The sequence below is a fragment of the Podarcis bocagei genome (genome assembly GCF_964188305.1).
Source record: "Podarcis bocagei genome assembly, chromosome: 2".
NCBI classification, from domain to species: domain Eukaryota; kingdom Metazoa; phylum Chordata; class Lepidosauria; order Squamata; family Lacertidae; genus Podarcis; species Podarcis bocagei.
Window position 1 is genome coordinate 89764765 of NC_138126.1, and position 24343 is coordinate 89789107.

Here is a 24343-nt window from a genome sequence, read left to right on the forward strand (position 1 = left end):
TTGAGCCTGAAAATAGTCACCACTTCTTTATTAAGAAAGCTATACATAGACATTTTAAAAATAAAAAGCTTTCTAGATGTCCCCACTTAGGTATTTCAGATACTTTGACCTGCCTTAAGCCACAAGTGACTAGAGCTCAGAGGGAAACAGGGAATTCAAAGGCAAATGTGACTTCCAGCTCTATCCTGCTGAACCTTGTAAGGAGGCGCACAAGAGCCTCAGTACTTTGGTGATATGGCTTATCTCAAAGTGGGTTGTATCTGTTCAGTGGCCAGGCATAGGAAGCCAGCAGAAGGGCAGGCAAGTATATTCTTGTTCAAAAAATATAACTTACATCTCATTGCAAGCACAAGAGGATTAACATTAGGAAGGGGGGGACCTCAAAATTTTTCAACTTCAACACAAAAATCCTAAACTGGCATATCTGCATGCCAATATCTAGCATGACCTCACTGTGCCTAATGTGAAGGTAGCATCTTATGCAACATATGTGACATTGGTGGTGACAGGAGGCAGTGGGCTGCCCCTTGGTGGCATACCATGAAGGTACGTTTTTCACTGCACCTGTTCCCCTGAGCTCACCCAGCAGGAGGACTCGCGGTTCAGCAGACCGGCGCTCTGAGCACTGAGCATCTGCACCAAGAGGTCCGTGGCGAGCGTGTGGGAGGGTTCCTCAAACCCAATTGTCAGGAGCTGCTGGTAATCCCCCATGGGCTGGCGGCACAAGACCCTGTGGGAAGAAAAGGCAAAGGGGGTGGTGGCATTCCTGGCATCTGTGCTATTTTTAACGTCATTTGAAATTAGTTTGAACTCATCACTGCTTTTATTGTTTTGGGCTCCTATATACCACAGTTGTGATTCAGTGGTACATAAATGGTTGATATAAAAACCTAAACATCCAGTTCAGCCCCCTGATTTTAATGAGCAGTCACTACAGCATGGCTACATAGGGTTGCCACTTTTGTTCTGACAAAATACAGGGTTGTGGGAGGGGGCGATATTATTATTATTTCCATCTGGTGCTGAAGTGACTTCAAAGCAATCCATTACAATCTATTGCAGCCTAACAGGATGGCCTCTCTGGAATTTGTTACACACAAAAAGACAAATTTGTAAATCTGTCTGTTTTTGGCTACCCAGAGCTTAAATACACGACCTTTCAAACACCCTTTAAAACACATGCACTTGGAGAGGATCCCTAACTTGAGAGAGAGAGAGAGAGAAGACTTGAAATACAGGACAAAGCTGTATCTATATAGGACATAAGCATTTTACATTGAAATACGGGACAACCGTGTATTATATAGGACAGGTGGCAATCCTACCGGCTACAGAAATACACAGGAAGGCATGTATAAAGCCACAGGGGAAGCCAATGTGGTCTCCTTCAGATACTTCGGACTACAACTCCCATCATCCCTGACCATTGGCTATGCTAGCTGGGCTGAAGGGACTTGTAGTCCAAAACATCTGAACGGCCCCTGGAATACCTTCACTCTGCATGTCACCTTGCACTTCAGCACACAGCTATGACTAAGCTACATTCCACATTTGCCACTGTCAGAATGTGCCCCTTACGAGTACATCTTTTCTCAGAAGCAAGAGGAAATTCAGTGTTTGAAGGTGGTTTGTGGTGGTGTTTTTATTTTCATGCTTGTTTCTTTGCATTCATTCTTACAGAAAGCACAAACCAGCATTCAGGCATCAGTCTTCAGTCATAATATTGAATCAAGTGCCAGGCATCAGCTGCACTTGTATTTACCATAGTAGAAAATGTGTGGGAAGTTTCAGCCCACTCATCAGATAAGAGAGAAGTCGCTTGCCATGCACACATTTCGAGCTATATCCCACAATGCAGAAATGCCTTAAAATTACAACTGTGTTGGAATCTGGAACTGCTGTGATCCCTGGTTTAAAGTTCTTCCTGAATAACTTCCTGTTACATGTCTGGGAGGGTGCCAAAGATAGTGCAGACAGGAGCAAGTGTATTTTTCATAGTGTATGTGTCTGCTTCACTTTCAAAGCTTAAAATAGGGAAATGATGTTAGATGCTACAGCTGGGCATCTTTTCCAACAGTGTTTAACAGAATCAAAGAATGAAGCCCATGATTTCTGAAAGAAAGGCACGTCCTGAAGTTAACTCGTGTTGCTTTAATAGATTAAATAGATTTTAATAGATTAATAGATTTAATAGATTAAATAGCTATTAGCTTTAATAGATTAAAGTGGTGTGCAGAAAGAAATAGTCCGGCAAGACTGCTGGTTGAAGGTAAGTGTAGGTTTTAAATGTGGCCAAGATAGCATGGGATAGTGTTAATCTATTGGCTCCGATTCATACTTGAAGAAGCAGGAAGGAAGTAAAGCCTGAAAGGAAGCAATCTGCTTTACCAACAAGTACTAAAAAGAGAAGAACAGGTTGTCTTTCTGTCTGTTGCCCCCACCGGGTTCAGGTAGGTTATTGAAAGCTTTGGTGCACCCCCTGTCTTACTTGTTAGGAGATCTTGAGTATGCAATATTGTTTTGTAAACATAAAGCGCATTGGGAGACCACACAAGACTCAAGTCAGCCCACCGCTGTTCTAGACAGCACTTCCCTGCTGCATGCTTACCAGGAGAGCACATCGGAGCTGTGGTCACTGTCAGGATCCAAAGGCACCCAGCGCCCAATGGACCAGAGCTTCTGCATCTTCGCTGTTGTCTCATCTCCTGTATCCCTGAAGCACAGGAAGTAGCTACAACAGAAGGACAAGGTTGCAGTTAGGCAGTGAAGAATGGGGATGGCCAGTCAAGCAAGCCTCAGGAAAAGTGGCAGTGGAATAAAACCACACCAAGACCTGCATCAAGTAGCCTTGAAGTGGTGGAGCAGAGGAATAAGGTGGGGAGAGGGGGGGGGTCAGTGCCAGATATGGCTCTCAATTCAGGTCCCCTCCACCTATACCCCATATCTCCAGGGTGTCCTGCAACTCACTATTCTGTCCGGGGTGTTTGATTCCGGCAAGCAGAACCTTCCAAGATATCGAGGTTCCAGCGCATCTTCTTATAGAGGTTGCGGGGAATATGGGCAGCTGTGTAGGGTGCTGGGATGCAATATCGGAAGATGGAAACTTGTCGCAACTCATTCAGCCAGAACTTTCCACAGAAGAAGCATGAGACACTGGTAGTGATTGACAGACAGACAGGTAAGAGCAGCTGTGCATGAGATTGGAGGTAGAGCACATAACTTACAAAACACATGCAAAAAGCTAATGATTACATTTTCCAGTTGAACCAGTTTTCCAGATGATTTGCAAATATAAAGCTAGATTGCTATAACTGAATGTTGGGTTTGAAATATATTTGCTGGAAACTGAAACCCAAAGCTAAACAATTGGGGAGAAATGTGGGAGGACAATGTAAAAAAGTAATAATATTAAATATATTTTGAAGGAGACTTCATTTTTAAATCTGCTACTTTCTATCTTGGGGGGGGGGGGCAAATCTAACTGGAAGACCTTATTGGTACAAAGACTCTCCTCCTGCCTTTGGACTGAATCTTGTGTGCTTCATGGTATGCAGAGAGCTGATTTATTTCAATGCTGTGCATTCTATTATTTAAAAATTAATATTATTGTTTGGCATTTATAGACTGCAGGCTGGATCCAACGTAGACCTAAGTGAAAGCCACTTAGCAGTATAGTTGTTACACTGGTGAAATGTTTACGGCAGTAGAGTATTGCTGTGTAACTGAATGCATAAGCAGGTTGCTGGCGACTTCGTTGCACAATAGATTGCACAATCTGTTGTGCAATGACTTTCCGCTAACGCAACTGCATTGGATTCCCCTGGTGCATAATATGAAAACTTACCCATTCCCTAATGCAAGAACCTTTTGTGCTAGCAGACAGGGAACACCAAATACAGTCCTGTGCAATTAAGCATGTGCCTCTGGGCAGCTCACAAGATGAAATCAACAACAAGCATCAAGCAGCACTAGCTCAAAAATTAACAAAAGCAGCATGGAACTAATAAAACAGCACTAAAAGCCAGCAAGGGGAGAAACAAAACGGTTGTAAGAGCTAAACTCTAGTGACTAGCAGGCACCGATTCCAGAGCAACCTGTTCCTGCTAGCACTCTGGGGCCACTTGTGCCACACTTGGGCACATGCAAGTCTTGGAGACTGTCTCCTACCTGAATGGGTCAGTGTCTTCTAAAGAGACAAAGCTGAAAGAAGCATACATCAGCACCAGTTGCTCAAGCTGGCAGGCCAACTGCTGGGAGATCTCCAGGAGCTGTGGGGGAAAGTGCAGAATTACAAATTCAGGATGCACAATCTTAGCTGATTGGGAGTTTGTGCACAACACATCCACTTCCTCAAAAGTTTAGACTTTTTGAAGTAAGGAAAGTGACAGGCAAAATGCTCTGGAGCATGTGGGATTTGACACAACATCATCTAACCTCCTTGCAAGCAAATTGGGATGGGTGCTCAATAAACAGGTTGTCTGGAAGTGCCCCAAAGGCTTGAAAGGGCAAGTTCTTGAGCAGTGGGAAGTGAGAGATGAGACCTCTGTCCTTCTGGTTGCATACCCGGACATGCCCCTAAGGGTGAAATGTTTTGTGCCAGCCAAGCTCTTCATACCTGGATTTGTTTATTTAATTATTATAAAGGTATACAGTGGTACCTCGGGTTACATACGCTTCAAGTTACATACACTTCAAGTTACAGACTCCGATAACCCAGAAATAGTACCTCGGGTTAAGAACTTTGCTTCAGGATGAGAACAGAAATTGTGCTCCGGCAGCGCGGCAGCAGTGGGAGGCCCCATTAGCTAAAGTGGTGCTTCAGGTTAAGAACAGTTTCAGGTTAAGAACGGACCTCTGGAACGAATTAAGTACTTAACCCGAGGTACCACTGTATATCTACCTTTCTAATGCATATATATTATTCAAGGCAGTGTATAGTAATTATAATCACAGCAGAAAAATACAATAATAATTATGAATGTAAAAATAAAATACAGTAACAGAGACAGGCATGGCTGATCAAAGTCTTCAGTAAAAGGCACTTCGACCTTCAGCCTGCCCAAACGAAAACAGAAGGCTGCCAGAGAGGAGGAGGAGGTCTTCTAGATTTCATGAGGCAAGCTGTTCCACAGGTGCGGCTACTGAGAAAGCCCTATCCCTTGTCCCAAGAGCCATCCTTACACAATGGATGGGTATCTGCCAGAAGCACAGAGGGTGGGAAACACAACTAAGTCCAGCAGAATTTCACCCTTGGTCAGCTATGAGTTTGTAAAGGAAAGTGGGTGAGAGTTCATCCCTTTAGTCTGCCTCAGATCTTTGACCAACCCAGTTGCTGACCTTTAATAATAATTAAAAATAAAAATAAAAATTATTGTTTTTACCCTGCCCATTTGACTGGGTTGCCCCAAACACTCTGGGCAGCTTTCAACAGGATATACAAAAACACAGCAAAACAACAAACAAACAAACAAACAAACAAACAAACAGAATATCACACATTAAAAGCCCTTATATTGAAGTGTATTCCTCCAGATTGTATTGGGGGTCTGAGCCATCCCTGCTCTTTGTTGATGTAGGAATCAAATTTCACATGCTAAGGTCATATTACCTTTTCCCATTTAACATATATTGTGTTTAGCAAAGAACCTGCTAGATTCCTTCCTTTCTAAAAGCCCAGCATAGAAATCAGAGTTATAGTTATACCAAAACTATGGGTGGCATTCTGTTAACAAGTCCAATCAGCCCAAGGATTTATGTTGCACAGCTGGGTTTCCTTCCCCCTCTCCTCCCCCTGCATGCAGCCTGTGCCCTCTCCAAATCTGCTCTGCAGGGTTGGTGAAACACCGAGAAGAGAGAGAATGTCCCATGGCACAAGGAGAAATCTTTCTTCAAGGAACTACTTAGCGCTACATTGAATTCCATCCCAACGCTCTTCCGATTTCACTGATTGCCCACTTCACCCTGAAATAACTTGTTTCCATAGATTTCTTCTTCCCAAACTACACACACTTGTAATGGGAAAACAATCTATTTGCACAGTTGCTTCAATGAGTAATATGAGATTTATTATTATTTTAAGCAGAAAAGAAAAGACTCTACGACTGTGAAGAAGAAAGGGAAGGGCATTGGCCAAAGATGGGCTGGATGCGGACGAGAAAATTCAGGTGCAGTTTTGGAATGCCATACAATAAAGTTTGATTGCGAAGGGGAGGAGGGAGCCCTGATTCAAAAGAGACTTTTAGTGTTAATTTCAGTTCTTTTTCCAGAGCCAAAGATTGTAGCCCTTTGATTCCAAGCACTTCTTCCATAGAGCCTCCCCCCCCCTCACTTTTTTGGGGCCTTTTCAGATCAGTTCTGCAAAGGTGCAAACAGAATGTCATGTAAGCTTTTTGAACCAGTTTAGATGAAGTGATTGTGCCTCCCAACTCTATGGGGATTTCCCTCCTTGGCCCAGACTCACGCGCCTCCTCACTGGTTCCTGTGGGGGTCTTAAATAAGGAGTGCAGCTTCGCGCTGTGGATTCCAAGTAGTGGAAGTAAGGCTGGCACATCTGCAGGAACGTGGGCATGGCTTTGGCAAATTGCTCCTTCTGCATTCTGTCTCTGCTGGAAATAGGAGGCCCACAATATGGTCATCACACTGGGAGGAAATGCAGTGACTCTCTTTGCTCTCCACTCCAGGCCCCTCTTCTTGCTGGGCACATGCTAGACCCACACTGCATATTCTGCTACTGGGGAAGTGCATCATGGCAATAACCCAGGGCTGACTTGAGGATTCTGGCACCGTCCAGCTGCAAAACTAGACCAGACAGCCCCTTGGCTTGCTATCTCTCTGGCAATAATGTAGTATGGAAACTTTCCTCCCAAGCAGCCCATCAACTATAGAGTAGCCCAATAAGCCCTGTGCATTTTCCTGGTCACTCCAGTTACAGTGGTACCTTGGGTTACAGACGCTTCAGGTTACATACGCTTCAGGTTACAGACTCCGCTAACCCAGAAATAGTACCTCGGGTTAAGAACTTTGCTTCAGGATGAGAACAGAAATTGTGCAGTGGCGGTGCAGTGGGAGGCCCCATTAGCTAAAGTGGTACCTCAGGTTAAGAACAGTTTCAGGTTAAGAACGGACCTCCAGAACGAATTAAGTACTTAACCCGAGGTACCACTGTATTTTCCCCGATCAATTTGGCCTAATTGGGGGGGGGGGTCCCAAGAAGAGGGCAAGCCCCTGGAGGAGGAAAACTGGGTGTGTAAGTTACACACCCACACCACTGTGGGAGATTAAGAGTTCTCCATTACATTTGCCACTTAGCAAGAATCCAAAGGGTACACTGGTACTCACTCTAAATCAAGTCCCACTAAAGCGGAGATTCAGCAACCAGAAAATTTGAGGGGATCTCAAATTTTGGGTTTCACTAGGACTAGCCCAGCCAGCCAGTCAGCCTCCCTCCTTCAAGTCCCTGCTCCTCCCTAATCTGCAGTGGCTTCATAATTACAGTCACCTCAAAGTGTCTCCCCACCAAACATGTGGCCTGCCCAAAGACTGCCCACCTCCTCCCCAGCTTTGACTCAGCCCCCTGCCACCTGTACAGCAGGTATGTCTGGAAGTCCTCTGCTTTCTTCAGCAAATACTTGAGCTTTTCCGTAATGGGAGCCAGGAGTTTCTCCAAAGTTACATTCATTTCTCCAGGCGACTCTGGCTGGGGTGGGGCGCTGCTCAGCCAGTGGGTCTCTGCTGTGGGTGTGGAGATCAGGCAGAGCCCAGGGCTGTGAGGACTGAGGCTCAGGGTGCCTTCAGGGCTGGAAGAGGGAACATCCAGTGAGCCATCAGAGAGACAACTGTACCCTTGCTTGCTGGCCATCTTCAGTGACCAGCTTCAGGGAAACTGCCAAGAGAAAGGAAGAAAGTTAAGCAACAGGACAGCTTACCCATTCCCAAAAGGGCTTTAGGTTTCTAGACCAGTCCTTTGCCCAAGCCCCCTGTTAGAGCCAGTGAGGTGTAGGGGATAGAGTCCTGTGTTCAAACCCTGCATGAAGTTCACTGGGTGACATGTGGCTATTTGTCTTATCTCAGTATGTAGAACCTGTGCATACTGTTCTGAACATCCAGTAGTGTTACAAATGGGTTAGACGTTTGACATTTTTATTACGTGTTTCTTACAAAAGATATACAGGCAGACCTGCAACATGGCTTTAAATTGGGATCCTTTATATTTTATTTGTTAGAGATTTCTTAACCTCCCCTTACAATAAGGTCCAAGGACGGCTTACAACAATAAAGCACACTATTATTAAAACAAATAAAACAGTTAAGAGCATAAAACAATAAACGTGCAAAAACAAATAAAAACAGTTCCATATATTTTTAAAAAACCAACAATTAAAAACAGTTAAGTTTATAAAAAATTGAAAGAAGCTCCAGTACAGATGCAGACTGAGATAAATATCAGACAAATTCAGGAAGGATCAGGCTGCCCATGGCTCTGAGCTTTGGTGGTTCCAGCACCAAAGGCAGAACACTTCCAAATACTAGTTCCTGGGGAACCAGGCTGCTCAGGTGATGCTTGTGAGCTTTCCATAGGCATTTAGTGGACCACTGTGGGAAAGAGGGTGCAGATAGATAGGCCTTCAGTATGATCTAGCAGGGCTCCCCTTATGCTCTTAAAATTGCTTTACAAATGGCGACTGCAACAAAATGTTTCAGTGTATCCCCCCCCCCCTTCACCCGGAGTCCTTGTCTAGTCAGAATAAAAAAAGGAGCTTTGTAGGTCTCTGATGGGGGTGACCCTCAGGAGTGGAAGTATACCCATTTCTGTTCCCACAGCCCAACTTCTAACACTTTACCTGTGTGACCCTAGAGGCCTGAAAGACTCAGACCCGGGCATTTTTTAGCTGAGGTTGTAAGATTGGGGCTTAGTCATGAGAGGGTTAATAGACTGCTACAGGAACTGTTGGGAACTTTCTGATTGTTGGTGGACAAGTGGTGGAGCCCTTCATTTGTTAGGGAAATTACAGGTAAATGACACACAATGAGGAGGTGCTAGCCGGGGAGATAGGCAAGAGTCATTTTGGCCAAAGGCATCCTTTTCTGTCTCCTCTAATCTAATCTGTGTCTGGGAAAGAGAACAAAGGAGGTGGGCTGAGGTTAGACTGGGGTCAGGGGAGACACACAGGGAGAAGGCTGAGCTGAGGTTTTTGGGCTGCTTAAGCATCTCTGGGGATCTGACATGGGTACCTTGGCATTTGCTTTGTTGGCATCTTTGTGCGGTCTGCCTTTACCTATCAGTTTGTAAATAAACTCAGGTATTAGTCTCCACAGCAGAACCCACCTTTAAATGACAGTTCTGGAACTTGGGAGGAAAGCTCTAGAATGAAAGTGCTCAACTGAAACTAATTAAAAAGTTGAATTTTATTCATTTGGGTCTGAATTGAGACAATGGTTTCCTGTCCCGGTGCAAGTGCTCATTTACTCAGATGATTCTGTCGTCACAGCTGCTATGATAGGCCATTTTGCAAGCATTTACATTATGCCTGAATTGTCACAGAGTGTACTTGTTACATTCTATTCTGCTGCCATTTAATGCCTGCCTTTACACATACACCCCTTTGAATTAGAAATGGTGAGCCAGGCCAAAATGGTGAGTGGGACAAAAGTTGATAGGGTATAGGGCCTCACACTGAGACTGCCATTTCTCCCTGCTGGCAGGCAGCAAAATAAAGCAATCAGAGCAGCAAACAGGTAGGAACTGCTTCCTATCATTGTATTTTTGGTTTCTATGGAAGCCACCCAGAGTGGCTGGGGAAACCCAGCCAGATGGGCGGGGTACAAATAAATTATTATTATTATTATTATTATTATTATTATTATTATTATTATTATTATTATTATTATTTTCATACTAGTAAATGGTTAACCGGCTGAATTTCTGCCTTTCATACAGCTGTTAAAGGAACAATAATTAATAGATAAGGTTGTCAATGGCTGCCATCTATGATGGCTGTGCTCTGCCTTCATAATCCACCTCAGTACTTGATTACTGCAGTGCACTCAGTGTGGAGCTACCCTGGGACCTGTTCCAGAAGCTGCAGCTGTGGCTCAACTGTTGGTGGGGACAGACTATTACCACCAGCACATAATTCCAGTGCTGAAAAGCTTGTACTGGCTGCCTATACATTAATGGGCCAAGTATTAACTGACAAGGCCCCTAACAACTTGGGTTCAGGATATCCTTACTTAGGGGCAGACATCGGTAATCTTTGGTAACATGGCACCCTGTGCGAGGCCAAATTTGGCCCCTCCAAAAGGATCTTCTCAATTTTGTGCCTCCTTGGCTCGGGGGAACGACCTGTATTGTCCTAAATCTGGCACTGCCTTATTTCTTATATTCTGGAGATATCACTGTGATCTTTCGAGGGGGTGTGTGTCTCCGTTAGTAGTCCCCCATGGTTCAGAGGAACGGTTCGTCTCCACCAGGAGCCATGCGAGGGTCCAATTCTGTGGAACTCACTCCTGACTGAAAATCAAACAATTTCCTTCCTTGTTGAACTTGCTTTCTGCTTCAGCAGGCATTTTAAGTTGTTTGTGCTATCTATGGTTTTCAGACTGATAGATTGTTTTAGTGCTTGTGGTGGGGGAAAGCAGGCTAGAAATATTGGAAATAAACAAAATATGCAAATCCCCCAATTTTAATGCCTACCCCCCTTTACAATACTCACTACAAGGTGTCAGAAGCCTGAAGAGGCCAATGCCCTCCCTCCCTTTGAGATGGGTGTTTTTTTAACTGACTTCCTAACATTCTATGTTCAACTGCTCTTAACCATAGAGTTAAATCAATAAGCCTGCATAGGCTTCTGGTTTCTTTGCAGCCTCCTGCCCTCCCACCTGCCCGCTCCATCTCTGTAGGATTATGGAGCAGTACAGTGGTGCCCCGCAAGACGAAATTAATTCGTTCCGCAATTTTTGTCGTCTAGCGAATTTTTCGTCTTGCGAATCACGAAATCCCATAGGAATGCATTGAAAATCAATTAATGCGTTCCTATGGTCAAAAAAAGTCCAAACAAAGCCAAATTTGGTACAACAACAGTTTATTAACTGCTCTTTAAAGTCACACATACTGTAAAGAGCAGTTCAAAAACTGAAGGGAAAATAAATTAACTTTATAAACAAAACATGTCTTTGTTTTTAGACAAAGGAAACAAAGCCGCGAGACGTTTTCGTCTTGCGAAGCAAGCCCATAGGGAAATTTCGTCTTGCGAGGCAAATCGAAAACGGAAAAACCTTTCGTCTAGCGAGTTTTTTGTCTTGCGAGGCATTCGTCTTGCGAGGTACCACTGTAGATATCTTTGTGTCGGTTGGGAACCTGTTGAAGAAAATGGAGACATACCTGCCGCAGATACTGAGAGTAGTCCACACACTGCTAAGGTTATAACTGTGATGGCCCCACACTTGGCCAACTTGGACTTTTCTAGAAAGTTATGACCATCAGGGTTCACCTGGAGGGGGCCCATCCCAGCTAATAGCCTTTTTGCCACCTCTGGTGGCAACATGTTCCACCCAGGCAGGGCTTCCTCCTCCACATTTCAGAATCCAGAACAGGTGACACAATCATAGTGATGAGAAAGGCTAGACGTATGGCTGCATGTGGACCACTCTTCAAGAATGCAAGTGCACAGCTAAGAAACCCGTTTTCTCCTTTGAGTGTCAACATATTGTCCCTGCCGTGGCTGAACAGCTGGAAGGCGGCTGGGTAATCCTGAATCAGTCACACCTTTACATGCTCTGCATCCTACTGTTCCTGCACTAAAACAGAATAGCTTCACCCAGCACCACCTAATAACTGAATTATAAAAAGGAAGTTCTCTCTGAACAATATGACAAATACCTTCATGGTCTGTTTGTATTCACTGCAGCTTCCCAAAGGTTCACAGCCGGGACTTGAGAGTTATCAGCTTCACCATAACTATAAAGCACTAATGGCCTAAGTAAACACTGCATAAAAATGTATGCAATAAAACTGTGGTGCATGGAGTTTTTAAAAGCAAGAAGTTGCTTTAGGGGGAGGCAGCTTAGAGCACCGGGGGAAGGAAGTGCTGAATTTCTTTTCCCCACCCAGTCTTTCTCTGCTGCAATCAGCCACTGCTGCCCCAATCAGCTGCAGCTCCTCCTAGAATCCAGGTGTGCTTGCAAGGATAAATACATGTTTGGAACTCCATGATGGGAGCCCCTGATTTGGAATGAAGAAGTGGCAACATTTCCTCCACCTGCTGAAAATCCTCTCTGAAGTTGCTTTTCTCTTTAAAAATCAAAACAGAGAGGCTTTGTTACTCCCACGTCTTGGTGTGTGGCACCAAGATTGGCTCTAAGTAAAGAGAGATTGATTCCTCTGGCCACAGATTGAAATTTATAGCAAAGGGCCAACTCTATTGTCTCAATGATGTATCAACTTCCTGTTTAGGTAACAGGTCTAATTAAAACAGCAGCAACTATCCTGGGATACATTTAGATCCAGCAGGAAGGCAGAAGTGGGAAAAGGCAGACATGGAGCGAAACCCATGACCAGGGCCATGCACCCCAGCAGGCATTGTTCATGTACTTATGCTCTGCACATGTGATGCATGCTGGTTGGCACCTTGTAGTGTTTGTTTGCATAGGTAACATGCAGCCATCAGGCAGCGTGGTGAGGGAGCTGCATTGAGAAACTGGAGGCTGGGGCTGTGTGTGCCCTGTACCCAGTATGGTGTAGTGTTTAAGAGTGGTAGTCTCGTAATCTGGGGAACCGGGTTCGCGTCTCCGCTCCTCCACATGCAGCTGCTGGGTGACCTTGGGCCAGTCACACTTCTTTGAAGTCTCTCAGCCCCATTCACCTCACAGAGTGTTTGTTGTGGGGGAGGAAGGGAAAGGAGAAGGTTAGCTGCTTTGAGACTCCTTCGGGTAGTGATAAAGCGGGATATCAAATCCAAACTCTTCTACTCTTCTTCTACCTGCCTCAGCTAAACTGCTACCTCCAGGAGTGATGGAGAATTCTGCTTTTATCAGGTGTTGGCAGTTTAGTTCACTTGGCTTCTGGACATGGGGGGTGGACACATTTTCCTTTACTTTCAAAAGCAAAATGCTTTGGAGAAGTAGTGAGGATGTCACAGGATTCAGATTGAAAAAAAGGGGGGCGCGCGCGAATTGCTAATTGATGTTCGCTTATTTACCCAACTGGAAGTAAATCCAGCGAATAAGATTTGCATTCACCGTTGTTATGGTTTTCAGCCTGCAGATATGATTGATGATTCCTTCCCCGTTTTCATTCCATTTCCTTTGCCCTGAAGTGAATGGTGTGGAGTAACATAACTGAATATATAAAATTCTGCCACAGTGGGCAAGGAGCCAAACCACATAGTTTTTGTCAGAAGACGAACTACAACAAAACCAGAACCAGCACTGCATACAGCCTTCACAGGTTGGAACTGAAATCAATGTCTTCTTTCATCCCGAGAACAAATTTTGTTCCAGTACAGTGGTGCCTCGCAAGACAAAATTAATTCGTTCCGCAAGTTTTTTCTTCTTGCGAGTTTTTCGTCTTGCGAAGCACGGTTTCCCATAGGAATGCATTGAAAATCAATTAATGCGTTCCTATGGAAACCGCTTGCCAGGCTGGCGGTGCGGAGAAGGGCTTTTCTCCCCACCGCAAGCCTTCAGGACAGGTACGGGAACAGAGGGGAAGGGGCGCAGCGCTTCTCCTCTGTTCCCGGGGCTTGCGGTGGGAGGAGGGTTTTTCCTCCCCACCGCCAACATTCAGAACAGCATTCTGAATGTTGGCGGTGGGAAGGAAAACCCTCCTCCCACCGCAAGTCTTCAGGACAGCCTTCCGAAGGCTGGCGCGGGGAGAAGGGCTTTCCGCCCCACCGCCAGCCTTCGGAGGAGGTCCGAGGACAGTGGGGAAGAAGCGCTGCGCTTCCCCGCTGTCCCGGAGATTTCCCTATGGGCTTTCGTCTTGCGAAGGAAGCCCATAGGGAAATTCGTTTTGCGAAGCGCCTCCAAAACGGAAAACCCTTTCGTCTAGCGGGTTTTCCGTCTTGCGAGGCGTTCGTCTTGCGGGGCACCACTGTACCTCACTGAATTCGCAAGGGGAAGTGTAGCAGGGAAAAGTTGCATAGGTTCCACCCTGCTTATATCTTGAGCAAAATAGGAGCCAAGCATTCATTTCCCAACTTCATCTTCCATAGAAGAGGAAGGCAGTGGAGGTTTAATTTGGGATCTAAGCCTCTGGTTATCTCCTTTCTTTTCTTGTATTATATACTAGCTGCTAAGGGCTGAGCTATCACAATGACAGCGTGCACACACTGTCCCTTTAAAGCACATCCAAAACACATTAGTTAATGATAATTAAGAGTAATAAGAAATGCAGAATAAGTGATAAAGAATGGGAAATCATCAGAGGTGTTGACGGAAGTCTAAAATATTGTATAAGACAAGAAGTTATGTTATATGATTGTTGGAAATGATATGTTAAAAAACCCTAATAAAAATGTATAAAACAACAACAACAAAGAGTTACAATTCCTAGCAAACCCTTAACAAACTAGTGTTCAGAATTCTTTGAGGGAAAGAAGTTGTTTTGGATGTGCTTTAAAGGAATAGCATTTACAGGTTTTAGGAGGGTGGGTCTAACTTACATCTCCCAGAATGCTTCCATGAACTTTTAAATTTGCATTTGAGCCCTTGCTATGCAATTTATGCAAGCATGTGATGATTTGTAATGCAAAGGAAAATGTGTGTGGATGGGAAGCAGTTATAATCTGAATAAGCATCCTGTGTATTTTTTCATTCACATTGCAAAGTGCAGCATAGTTCGATCCCAGGAATATTCAACTCGGAAGTAAGCCTTGTTGTGTTCAATGGGATGTACTCCTGGGATATAGCTCCTCCCACCCCTGACCATTGGCTGAGTTGGCTGGAGCTGATGGGAGCTGGATTTCAGCAACACGAGGGGGTGACACATTTTCCATCCTTGTCTTTAACCTCCAGGTAATCAGTTTCCTTATGTGCTTTTGGTCTTTTCACAGTCCGCTTTGGGATGTGGTGAACCAACATTTTCCAGCAAACCTGTGAATACTAAAGTTTCTTTCAGGGAAAGATACAGACATGCCATGCTTTCTCCTTTTGGATGGCTGGGGTGAGGAGTGGGGGGGACATCATGCTGCCCAATTGCAGAGAATGAGCAGCTGTCCTTGCTACTGCTCTAATGCCAATTTCTATGGCTTCAATACTAATACTATTCAGGATGACACATCTGAATGCAGAAGGAAGGTTGGTGTAGAACTAGTACTCCCTTACACTCACTTGACGATGGGGGCCAGATCCGGCCCAATAGCCTTCTAAATCCGGCCTGTGGATGGTCCGGGAATTAGCGTGTTTTTACATGAGTAGAATGTGTCCTTTTATTTAAAATGCATCTCTGGGTTATTTGTGGGGCATAGGAATTCATTTCCCCCCCTCAAAATATAGCCCAGCCCCCCACAAGGTCTGAGGGACAGTGGACCAGCCCCCTGCTGAAAAAGTTTGCTGACCCCTGAGTTAGCACTTGAAAGCAAATTGTCCTATGGGATATGATGGGAGAAGCATAATGTGATGGGGAATATCTTTACAGGCACAAAAAAACCCTCCCCAAGCAACTGTTCTCATGTGGAAATATATTGTGTACGACAGTGTTTGTATGTTTCCATACTTTTTAGCTGCTTGACCACTTTTTCTTTGTACTTCAAAATACTTGCAACTTTCTACTACATGTGCTGTTCTATATCTGTAAAGCCGTGAGACTGCCAGTACCTGCTACAGTTGATTACCAGTCAAGAGTCCTTTTTGAGGGTGGGGAGGACAAGGCATCATCCTGCTCCAGGATAAGGAGAAAAGGATCTGAAGGGTGGCACTGACCATGGGTGGTGGGGAGTTGTCTAGCCCTTCATAACCATTCATTCCCCCTCCACGTGAGGAGGCACCCTGGGGTTATCTGAAGAACCCCCAGTGAACAACAGGTTTCATCGTTTTTCATTCCTCTTACCAAAGCTGCCAAGCTTTGGTCACGCCATGCGACGCTTGTTGAATTACTCCAATCTGGACTCACATCTATACTCCCAACAAGTGCTTGCCTTTTCTCAGTAAGCAGCCACTGTAGTAGTTGTGCAATCTAGTTCTTCACTGCTTCAGCATTTTTTCCTCCCATCCAGCTTTAGTAAGAGTGTTGCCAGGTGGTGTTTACTGTGGAACTAATGCTGCTCATGCATTCAAGGGTTGAGTTTTTCTTTCTTTCTTTGCAACATCCACATGTCGTTAATGGCATCAAAATGCCAGCCTGCATTTTTATCCCTCACTTAATCAAGGTTTAAAAATTCCGTAGAAAATCTGATGCTAAAAATAACCTGTTAACGGTGGCCTGTGTGTGATATATGAATGACTCACTTTGCAGAATTAAGCGCCTGTCTAGATACGCCATCATCCCTTAAAGCAAGCAGAGGCAGATCTGACCTTTTCACCCTTGCTGGATTCTGAAGAGGATAAAAGAAAAAGAAAAGAACAACCTCTTGCAATGGGCTCCATGTCAAAAGGTGGCTCCACCTACCTCACACTAACAATGGGCATAAAAAGTCAGTCATGTGGTCCCCAGAGCATAAATATAAAGGACAAGGTGGTCTAGCCACGCTACCGTCCCCTGAACCTTTTCACAGTATGGATACTGGTTATTTAAGCTTTCATCTTCCAGCCTATTGGAAGTGTCCTGCAGAGTTTTAAGTAGGCAGGAAGATGAAAGCTTCACACACATAACTTGGCTTCACTTCAGTGGTGGGAAAGCAGGTAGCAGGGCTGCTGAAAAACAGGACTCTGGTCCAACATCCTTAATAGTTGCATGGAGGAAGAAATGCTAACAGGGATGTAGCACACCTGCTGAAATTCCTTCTATGCAGCTCTTACAGGTGCAAAGTACTGCCCTCTCTTATAAGCCACCATATCAGTAGCGACTATGTCTTATTGACACAACCAGTTCAAGCCATTTATGACTCACTCCAAATGGTGGCCCAGCATGGATTAGCTGGGGCATTAAGCCATTGATAAATTCTGTGTTTTTCCTTTAGTAAGTCATATGCAAAAAGGAAAAGAGGACACAAAGAAACTTCTGAACACCCATTGCTGATAACTGCCAAAACATGATGTGTGCCGTGCAATAGAGGTATCACAGCAGGTGGGCTTAATAATTTATAGACCTGCAACATGGACAAAGTCTTTAAAGATTAGGCATCAACCTCTTCATTGAGTCAAATGAGTTTAATCTAACAGTGAATTTCCATCATCCTACAGCTCAAGCTGTATACAGAATACAGCACATTAGGAAGGAGACCAGAGTGAGCAGGTATGAAATTGGTCCGAAAACATTTTTCAAAGTGGCAACTTCAATATCACACAGATGTACAGCGGTGGACAGGGAAGGAGGTGCTAAAGTTTAGCCGAGGCACATGGGAAGAAGGGGCTTTCTAACCGCCAGTGACAGGAAATGGCTACGTGTGCTATTTTGCTTGATTGCTTTAGCTAATTCCCTACACTTTACAGAGAAATGTTCTGTACCAACAAGAGGTTGCAGATGAAGCTGTCCACCTTGGGAGGAATGATATACAGAGGAATGATGTCCACAGAGATGGCAATCCATGTTATCTTAGTGACACTTTGGAAAAATTAGCTTCAGCCATTAGAATAAGGTAGCGTTGTCTAGTAGGGGGAAAAAGCAGACTCGTTTGATTTAGTTCTGTTAACTCCAATAGTAAAAGGACAGTTTACATGAAAGGAAATACAGGCCAATAGCATAAAGCAATTGTACACTAGCCTATCACCATAAAGTCACCTGCTACAAGACTCTAAGTCATCCCGGCTGCCCCTTTGCATTATAAACCAGGCACACAGATCAAGCACATTTGTAGGCAGAGACGGGAAGGTGAACACAATCAACTTCAGCAAGATTCCCTTTCATTCAACTCTACTCCCAACATCCTGATAGCCTGCTAGTGACTGCTCTGGTATCTGATTATGCTATTTGCGAGAATAATAGGGTGCCAAAGGTCCAGTGAGGAATCAAAGGCTGCTGGGAGCATATCTTGCATGGTAGGATGACTGAAGATGGAAACAATCATGGGATGCAATCTTTTAATTTCTCCTCTATAGTGGAGTAAGCCAAACAAAGTGGACACAGAGTTGAGCCCAGCAGGGGGCAAGAGGGTTTAAAACCAGAGGGAAGTTGACCCTGAGGAATCAGCATTGAAGAACTGCACCCATTCTTTCAACTTCCCCACCATCACCCCCCAAAATGTCCCCACTAATGAGCAACAGAACGTGGAACTTTCTGCCCCTGCTGCACTCTCGGTCTCCCTCCGCAGTAAACTAAGCCAGGGCTATGTGGGTGGAGCCTGTGCTTAAAATCAAGATTCTGCACCAAGGTAAGCTGAATTCTGTGAGCTGTATAGATCATACAAAATACACAGATTTGTATGTATTTACTTGCTTTGAACAGGCAAAGAGAGCTATGCAGAAAACCGAAGCCCGGGTTACTAGAAATCTTTCGCTTCTCCTTTGGCTTCTGAGATTTCTGTAAGACATTACGGACATGCTTTCAAGAGCATAACTGTGACATTAAGAATTAGAAACTTGATTTTAGAAAATGAAAGCTGAGGTTTTAATGTGCTGGGGTCTGTGTCCAGAATCAAATTTGAAGCTTGCTAACACAGCCCCAAAATCCAGACTGCCCCAATGTTTCACTGCTTTACTGCAGAACACACTATCTGTGCTTACTGCAACACTCCCCCCCCCCCCTTTCCAGCCTATAGTTTTAAGACTTGGGAATCATGGTGCTCCATATCCAAATATTGCACACTATCTATAAGAGCCTCCTCCACCCACCACCCACCGCATTAGCTACCCCTCTTCTGCCAAAATTTCCCCACAAAGTCAGTGTTAGAGTTAAGAACGGAACCCAAGAGACCTTGGATCCAATTCATGGAAGGGCTGGAAACAGAACTGAGTCCTGCCTTTTGCCCGAAGAAGAGCTCTGCTCACTTGCAAGGCTTTTGGTCAGATGGCCTCCAATATGTTAAGGACTAAGTCTACACTTTAAAACTCAAGCTTTATATAAGCAGAGAAGTGAAAGATCCAGACAGCATTTTGTGGCCACAGTGCGATTCTGGTCAGGCAACAGAGGTAGTTACAGTAAGGTAGGAGACTCAGTAGGCAAGACGGAGTTTCAAGTCCACAGCATGATGGTGTCTCCTAGCACAAAATCCATACAGCTACTAAAGTTTGGACGTAGCCCTGTGAAAGATGTAAGAGGCAATGCAAGCAAAGAGGCACAGAGGAAGTTAACAGTGTATCTGGGAACAGAAGCTACTACTCTCTTTCCAGAGTACAGGCTGAAACGCAGAAGCCTTAAAAGCAAGCCCTCCCAAATCTAGGACAGAACAAAAAGCCCTGACTTTAAAGCAGGTTGCACTGCAATTCAAGACAAGTAGGCTCAAATTTGTCGATTGTGTTAAAAGGAAAGGAGATCAACCAGCATGAATCCAATATACATACAAGGGCCAAAAAAGAATGAAGAAGAAAACAAACTGCAAGCTGCTTCAAGAAGCCACATATGCTTCAGTTCAGGAGAGACTAAGGGGCAGAGCAATACCCTCCCCATACAAAACACTAGACAAAACCCTGGCCCTAGTTCTCCTGCGGCAGCAACTTTTACAAAACCCTTTGGTACCCCTTTAAGAGGCAAAGCTGGAATTCTCTCCCTCCAACCCCTGTGGGACGGGACCTTCAGTTCTTTCTTCAAATAGCCCCCAACTCCTGTGTTTTGGTCTCAAAACAGAATTGCATGAGCCTGGTAAAAGCTGGAGTTGAAATAGGGGAAGACTGCAAATAAGAGGAACATCCCCTGAAAGTAAGCAGGAGGCTGCAAGTATGTTCAGGAACCTGCCCTGTTCTGAAGGCATCAGGAGGCCATGAGGCCTTGTGCTGATACACTAGAAGAGGAGATGTCCGCTCTAACCTCCTGGCCAAAAAGACAGAAATGGATTTGCCTTTTTAAGAATGCATACTCAAAGAGTAACTAATCTGTGTTCAATGATCTCAATAACTCTTTGATACATGAAACCGATGAGAGTACTGTAGTAAAAAAGGTGGGTTTCCTCATTCTTTTCACATAGGTTTATGGGCAGAGTGAAACTTCTAAATCTGTCTTCCCCAACCTGATGGCTTCCATGTTTTCTCTGACAACAACTCCCAACAGGCCATGCCAACCTGTATTAGAGGAGACCAGTGTGAGTTGTGATCCAAAACACAGGGAGAGCACCAGGTTGGGGAAGGATTACTAATCAACATTAGAAACCCAAGTAGAGAACCAGGTAATAGTAGCTATGCTAAACTGATCACACATATAAAAGGGTATCATAGCGGTCGTGTGATATGAGCCACAGAGCATTTATCTCAGATGCAGCTCACAGCACCAGGCAAGAGTTTGCCAGTATTTTTAAAAATATGTAATATCTATCTATATATAATGAATCTCAGGAACATTAGGAGGAAACGAACAAATAGTACTCAGGACAGATTTCTCCAAACAGCCTTGCAGAAAAGAGCAACGTAACTCTGCAGCATTTATGCTCAGGATATTTCCATCAAGGACCACTAATGGGGAGATGTTGCCTCCATCAAACTTATTGCTCTCATAAGAGAATTTGCTTGGGGCCCAGGCAGAGCCACACTCACACCAGCAAGGGCTGTTCTCAAACTCTTCCCTATAATAGGTGCACATTGCCCCTTTCTCAACAAATCTCTGAACTGCCAAAGCTCAAGGCCAGGCAGAACCCCTTACTCACCCTTCCGTGAGCTAATTTCTCCCTAGCAGAGCAGGGAAAGGAGGATGTTGTCAGCACTCAAAAGGGGAGGGTTTTGGTGTGTTTTTTAGAAAGCTACCCTCCAAAATAAAAAGCAAACCAGGAGCGGAATATGGGGATGGAGTTCCCAAACCATCACCTATTCCCTTAGCATGGCAGCTAGCAGATGTCGCTGCAAAAGCTGGGACATGCGATGGAAATAACATTAAGACATGATGGTGATTTCCAAGTGGTAGATTTGAATTAATAAATGTTGCTGAAATTCATTATTACCTGGGCTCAGTGAACTATTCTGTCTAGCTTGCAATACTTGGCTGTATTATGAATCAAGTGTTGTTTCCTCCTGAGAAGTTCCTCTCCAGCTTTGTATGTTAAAACAGGACTCTTGAGTGTGCATGGCCAGCAGTCGGCAGAAGAAGTGCCAGAAGTCAGCTGCTGTTTAGTAGGCACAGAAGTTATTTAATGTTAACTGCTACTTCATGATGAAACAAGCTCTCGTAGATTGCTGTAATCTACGTGACCAAGCCCACCCAACCAAGCAGCCTTTCGTTTGGCAAGTGTCACCTCTACCTGGGTCAATCAATGATCCTGACTGTTTCTTGCAAGCACGTTAGAAGCCCCACCCCCCGCTTATCTTGACCTAAAACCCTCCCTTGGCCTCAGGTGAATTTGTTCAGGGCATGTTAGTGTGCTTGAATTTCTGCCATGGCTGGCACTGGAGCAGGTGAAACCATTCTATGATTCCCAGCAAGGGCAATATAACAATGCACCTATGCGTTGCGCTGTCAGCACACATGTGCCAATGGAGAGAATCTGGGGGGCCAAAGCAGGCAAGCTTTCCTCCCAAAAGCTTACACATTCAGAGCCAGTTCCATTATAGAGCCAAGGGGAATTTGTCCACCACTGAAGTTTGAACCACCAAACCTTTACAGTACATTTTTAGAGAAAAGATGCAAGACAGTGGTGCAAAACAGGACAAAGAAGGTTTCCCCTTCTGGGTTAGGAGTTCAAAACATTGGGTTTCAACAAAAACGCCAGAAGGGCAAGCCATATCTTTGGAAGATTTTTTTTTTTTAAGGAAGGGAAAAAATCTCAGGCATTTGTTAGGTCGGGGAAAGGCCTTTTGGCTTCTGTGGCTCCAACACCTATGGATTTCTATTCGTGGGAAAGCCTATTTGCTCATTTTTGCAGGCAGTTTGGGAATCAGTGGATAAGCACATGCTATCGCAGAGACTCCTCTGCCCAAGTCTCGGGGCCAACAGCGTCTGTTCTATTGGACTTGGCCGTCTTTCTTTCTATCTCTTTCTCTGCCCCTCCCCTAGAGCTAGCCAGTGTCCGAGTGTCTGCATGAATGATACTGTGTCCTGAAGGGTGCAGAAGTACTTCTGGGGCTTTCGCGGTCTAGGCTCAGAGCTGGCATATGTCGGTGAATATTAACTCTACACCCATGAAGTTGGCAGTGCTGCTGGGCTGTCCCAGCTCCACTCGCGGAGCTAACAGCAGGGCTAGCAAGCGTCTCGAGTCACTGGTGGAGCAGAGCCCTGCCCCATACAGGGCTGGCAGTGGTGGTGTTTTTTTTCTTCTTTGGGGGTGGGAATCTCCTTGCCCCCCAACTCCTAGAGCTAGCAGGCATTGGAAACATAGTCAAAGTCCTTGAAGGCATCCTGCTCCTTTTGGGTGAGGGGCCGTGATTCACGGGGCGGCGTCAGCATAGCCGCTTCGGCTGTGAACTCCTCGTCAAAGTTGCTGATGTCTTCGCGGCCCTTGACTACTGGCACAAACGGTGGCTTGATCTTGCGGGCCAGCAGGGCTTCCCAGTCAATGCTCTGTGGAGATAAGAGAGGAGAGAGAGAAAACCATCAGGGACTTTTGATAAATATTCCATGTAGGGCTGTGAGAGAGGCTGCATGGTACTGGAATGATACAGCGGACAATGCAGTAGGAACAGCAATATAGACCAGCACACATTTAAAGCAGTACCATACTGCTTCGGTTATTCCCAAATAATTGTGGGAGCTATAGTTTGTTAAGGGTTCTGAGATTCTGAGAGCTGTTAGGTGACTCCTGTTCCCCTCACAAAGCTACCATTCCCAGAGTTCACTGGGAAGAGGGACTGATTGTTGGACTATTCTGGAAACTGTAGATCTTTTGAGGGGTCTCCTAGCAACTCTCAGGACCCTTAAGAGACTCCACTTCCCTGAGGAGCCAGGACTGTTTAAAGAGGTACAAAACCCAGTCATCAACATATATAAATCTTTGTTACTAGCAAACCAATTTGATATACAGGGGTTGAGGGAGGAATGAATAAAGAACGAGAGATCTCAGTTTCAACCACACAGTGAAAAAACTGTTTTAAGTGCTATAACAAGGGTGTCTCTGGACCTTAAATTGAGGCTCATACAACAAAAAATATTTAGAATATACTGTTTGTTAAAAAAGGGCTATCTAAGGTATCTAGCTGTTGGAGATGCAATAGGGATAATGCTTCTCTAAAACACATTTTTTTTCAAGTGTCCTATATTGAAAGATTTTTGGCAGAAGGTAACTGAAACTATCAACAGAACTGTACGGAACAGCCTTATGTTTACAGAGCAAAATATCCTTTTGAATTATATGTCCAGCACATGGAACCTTACAAAAGGACAAAATGAGTGGACTCTCTGTGCCCTTACCACAGCAAAAAGACTGATACTAATGAACTGGAAAAATAAAAATGTGGCTCCCTTCTATGATTGGATTGAAGGCTTATACTGTAATAGGTTAAGATCTGGTGAAGTACAATAACAACTTTGTAAAGAAGAAGAAAAGTGGTATGATACTGCTTTAAATGTATAGTGTGGATGAGCATGCTCCATGCTGCTCCATTGCACACCACTAGGGAATGCTGTTGTGCGCATAGAGAAAGGAGCAGCTTCTTCCTTGGTACAGGTTTGAGACAGGAAAACCGCTAGCTAACAATGCTGGGGTTTTTCTTTTACACAGCATGTGTTTTGAGTGTTTCACATAATAGGATAATGTATCCGTAATCCTTTACAGCTCTAACATGACGAGAGCCAGACTTGAGTCTTGGGGACAAAGACAAGGTCACCACAAATGCATGAGAAAGAGAGATGGCTCTGCAGCACCTTTTGCAGACGAACATGTTTATCACAGCTTTTGAGGACCCGAGTGACCTTCATCAGATGCATGGGGACAAGACTCTGGGTCCATGAAAACTCCACAATAAATTTGCTTGAGCCTTTCAGAAAAGGACCCACAAGTCTTGCTCTTTTTCTGTTTTCTCTGTGACAGATTGACACGGTTGCTCCTCTGGAAGAAGTGGGGTAATCACAAAAGCACCATCCCGGTTGTAATATTAGGCTGCCGCATAGTCCCAATGAAGGCCGGGCCCACAGTGGGTGCATTTTAGATGCCAAGAAGCTGTGGCAGAGGCTCTCTCA

At 44.7% G+C, this 24343-nt stretch overlaps 2 protein-coding genes and 2 long non-coding RNA genes across 8 annotated transcripts in view; 1 reads left to right on the top strand and 3 right to left on the bottom strand.

Annotated features, from left to right (window-relative positions):
* On the bottom strand, positions 1-12681 carry LOC308582033 (UPF0575 protein C19orf67 homolog). 5 transcript variants are annotated; one of them, XR_014005456.1, is made up of 8 exons: positions 10713-10867; positions 7581-7882; positions 6461-6605; positions 4168-4268; positions 2968-3153; positions 2609-2731; positions 226-730; positions 1-171 (listed from the first exon to the last, which is right to left on the bottom strand). XR_014005456.1 is itself a non-coding variant. In XM_081184843.1 (7 exons), exons 2-7 carry the CDS (start codon positions 7856-7858, stop codon positions 556-558), a joined length of 1008 nt encoding a protein of 335 aa, XP_081040969.1. In that variant the 5' UTR covers positions 7859-7882; positions 11381-12681; the 3' UTR covers positions 1-555. The 5 variants fall into 5 exon arrangements, 4 of the variants coding, with proteins under 4 accessions (XP_081040969.1, XP_081040970.1, XP_081040967.1 ...); XM_081184843.1 differs by lacking the exon at positions 10713-10867 and adding an exon at positions 11381-12681 and having other exon boundaries at positions 1-730; XM_081184844.1 differs by having other exon boundaries at positions 1-730; positions 6461-6602; positions 10713-10886.
* LOC308582036 lies at positions 9596-24155 on the top strand. Its single transcript, XR_014005458.1, has 2 exons — positions 9596-9735; positions 23940-24155. It is a non-coding gene; the product is annotated as an uncharacterized lncRNA (long non-coding RNA).
* Positions 17290-24343, bottom strand: part of LOC308582035 — a 33900-nt gene continuing 26846 nt past the window's right edge. Inside the window, exon 2 of the long non-coding RNA XR_014005457.1 lies at positions 17290-18806. This is a non-coding gene — a long non-coding RNA (uncharacterized lncRNA). The remainder of the gene's footprint in view (positions 18807-24343) is intronic.
* The window catches only part of PKN1 (protein kinase N1), a 33306-nt gene continuing 26252 nt past the window's right edge, over positions 17290-24343 (bottom strand). The window contains exon 21 of the mRNA XM_081184845.1: positions 17290-22729. Within this exon, the coding sequence (XP_081040971.1) occupies positions 22526-22729 (204 nt within the window). The 3' untranslated portion in view covers positions 17290-22525. The remainder of the gene's footprint in view (positions 22730-24343) is intronic.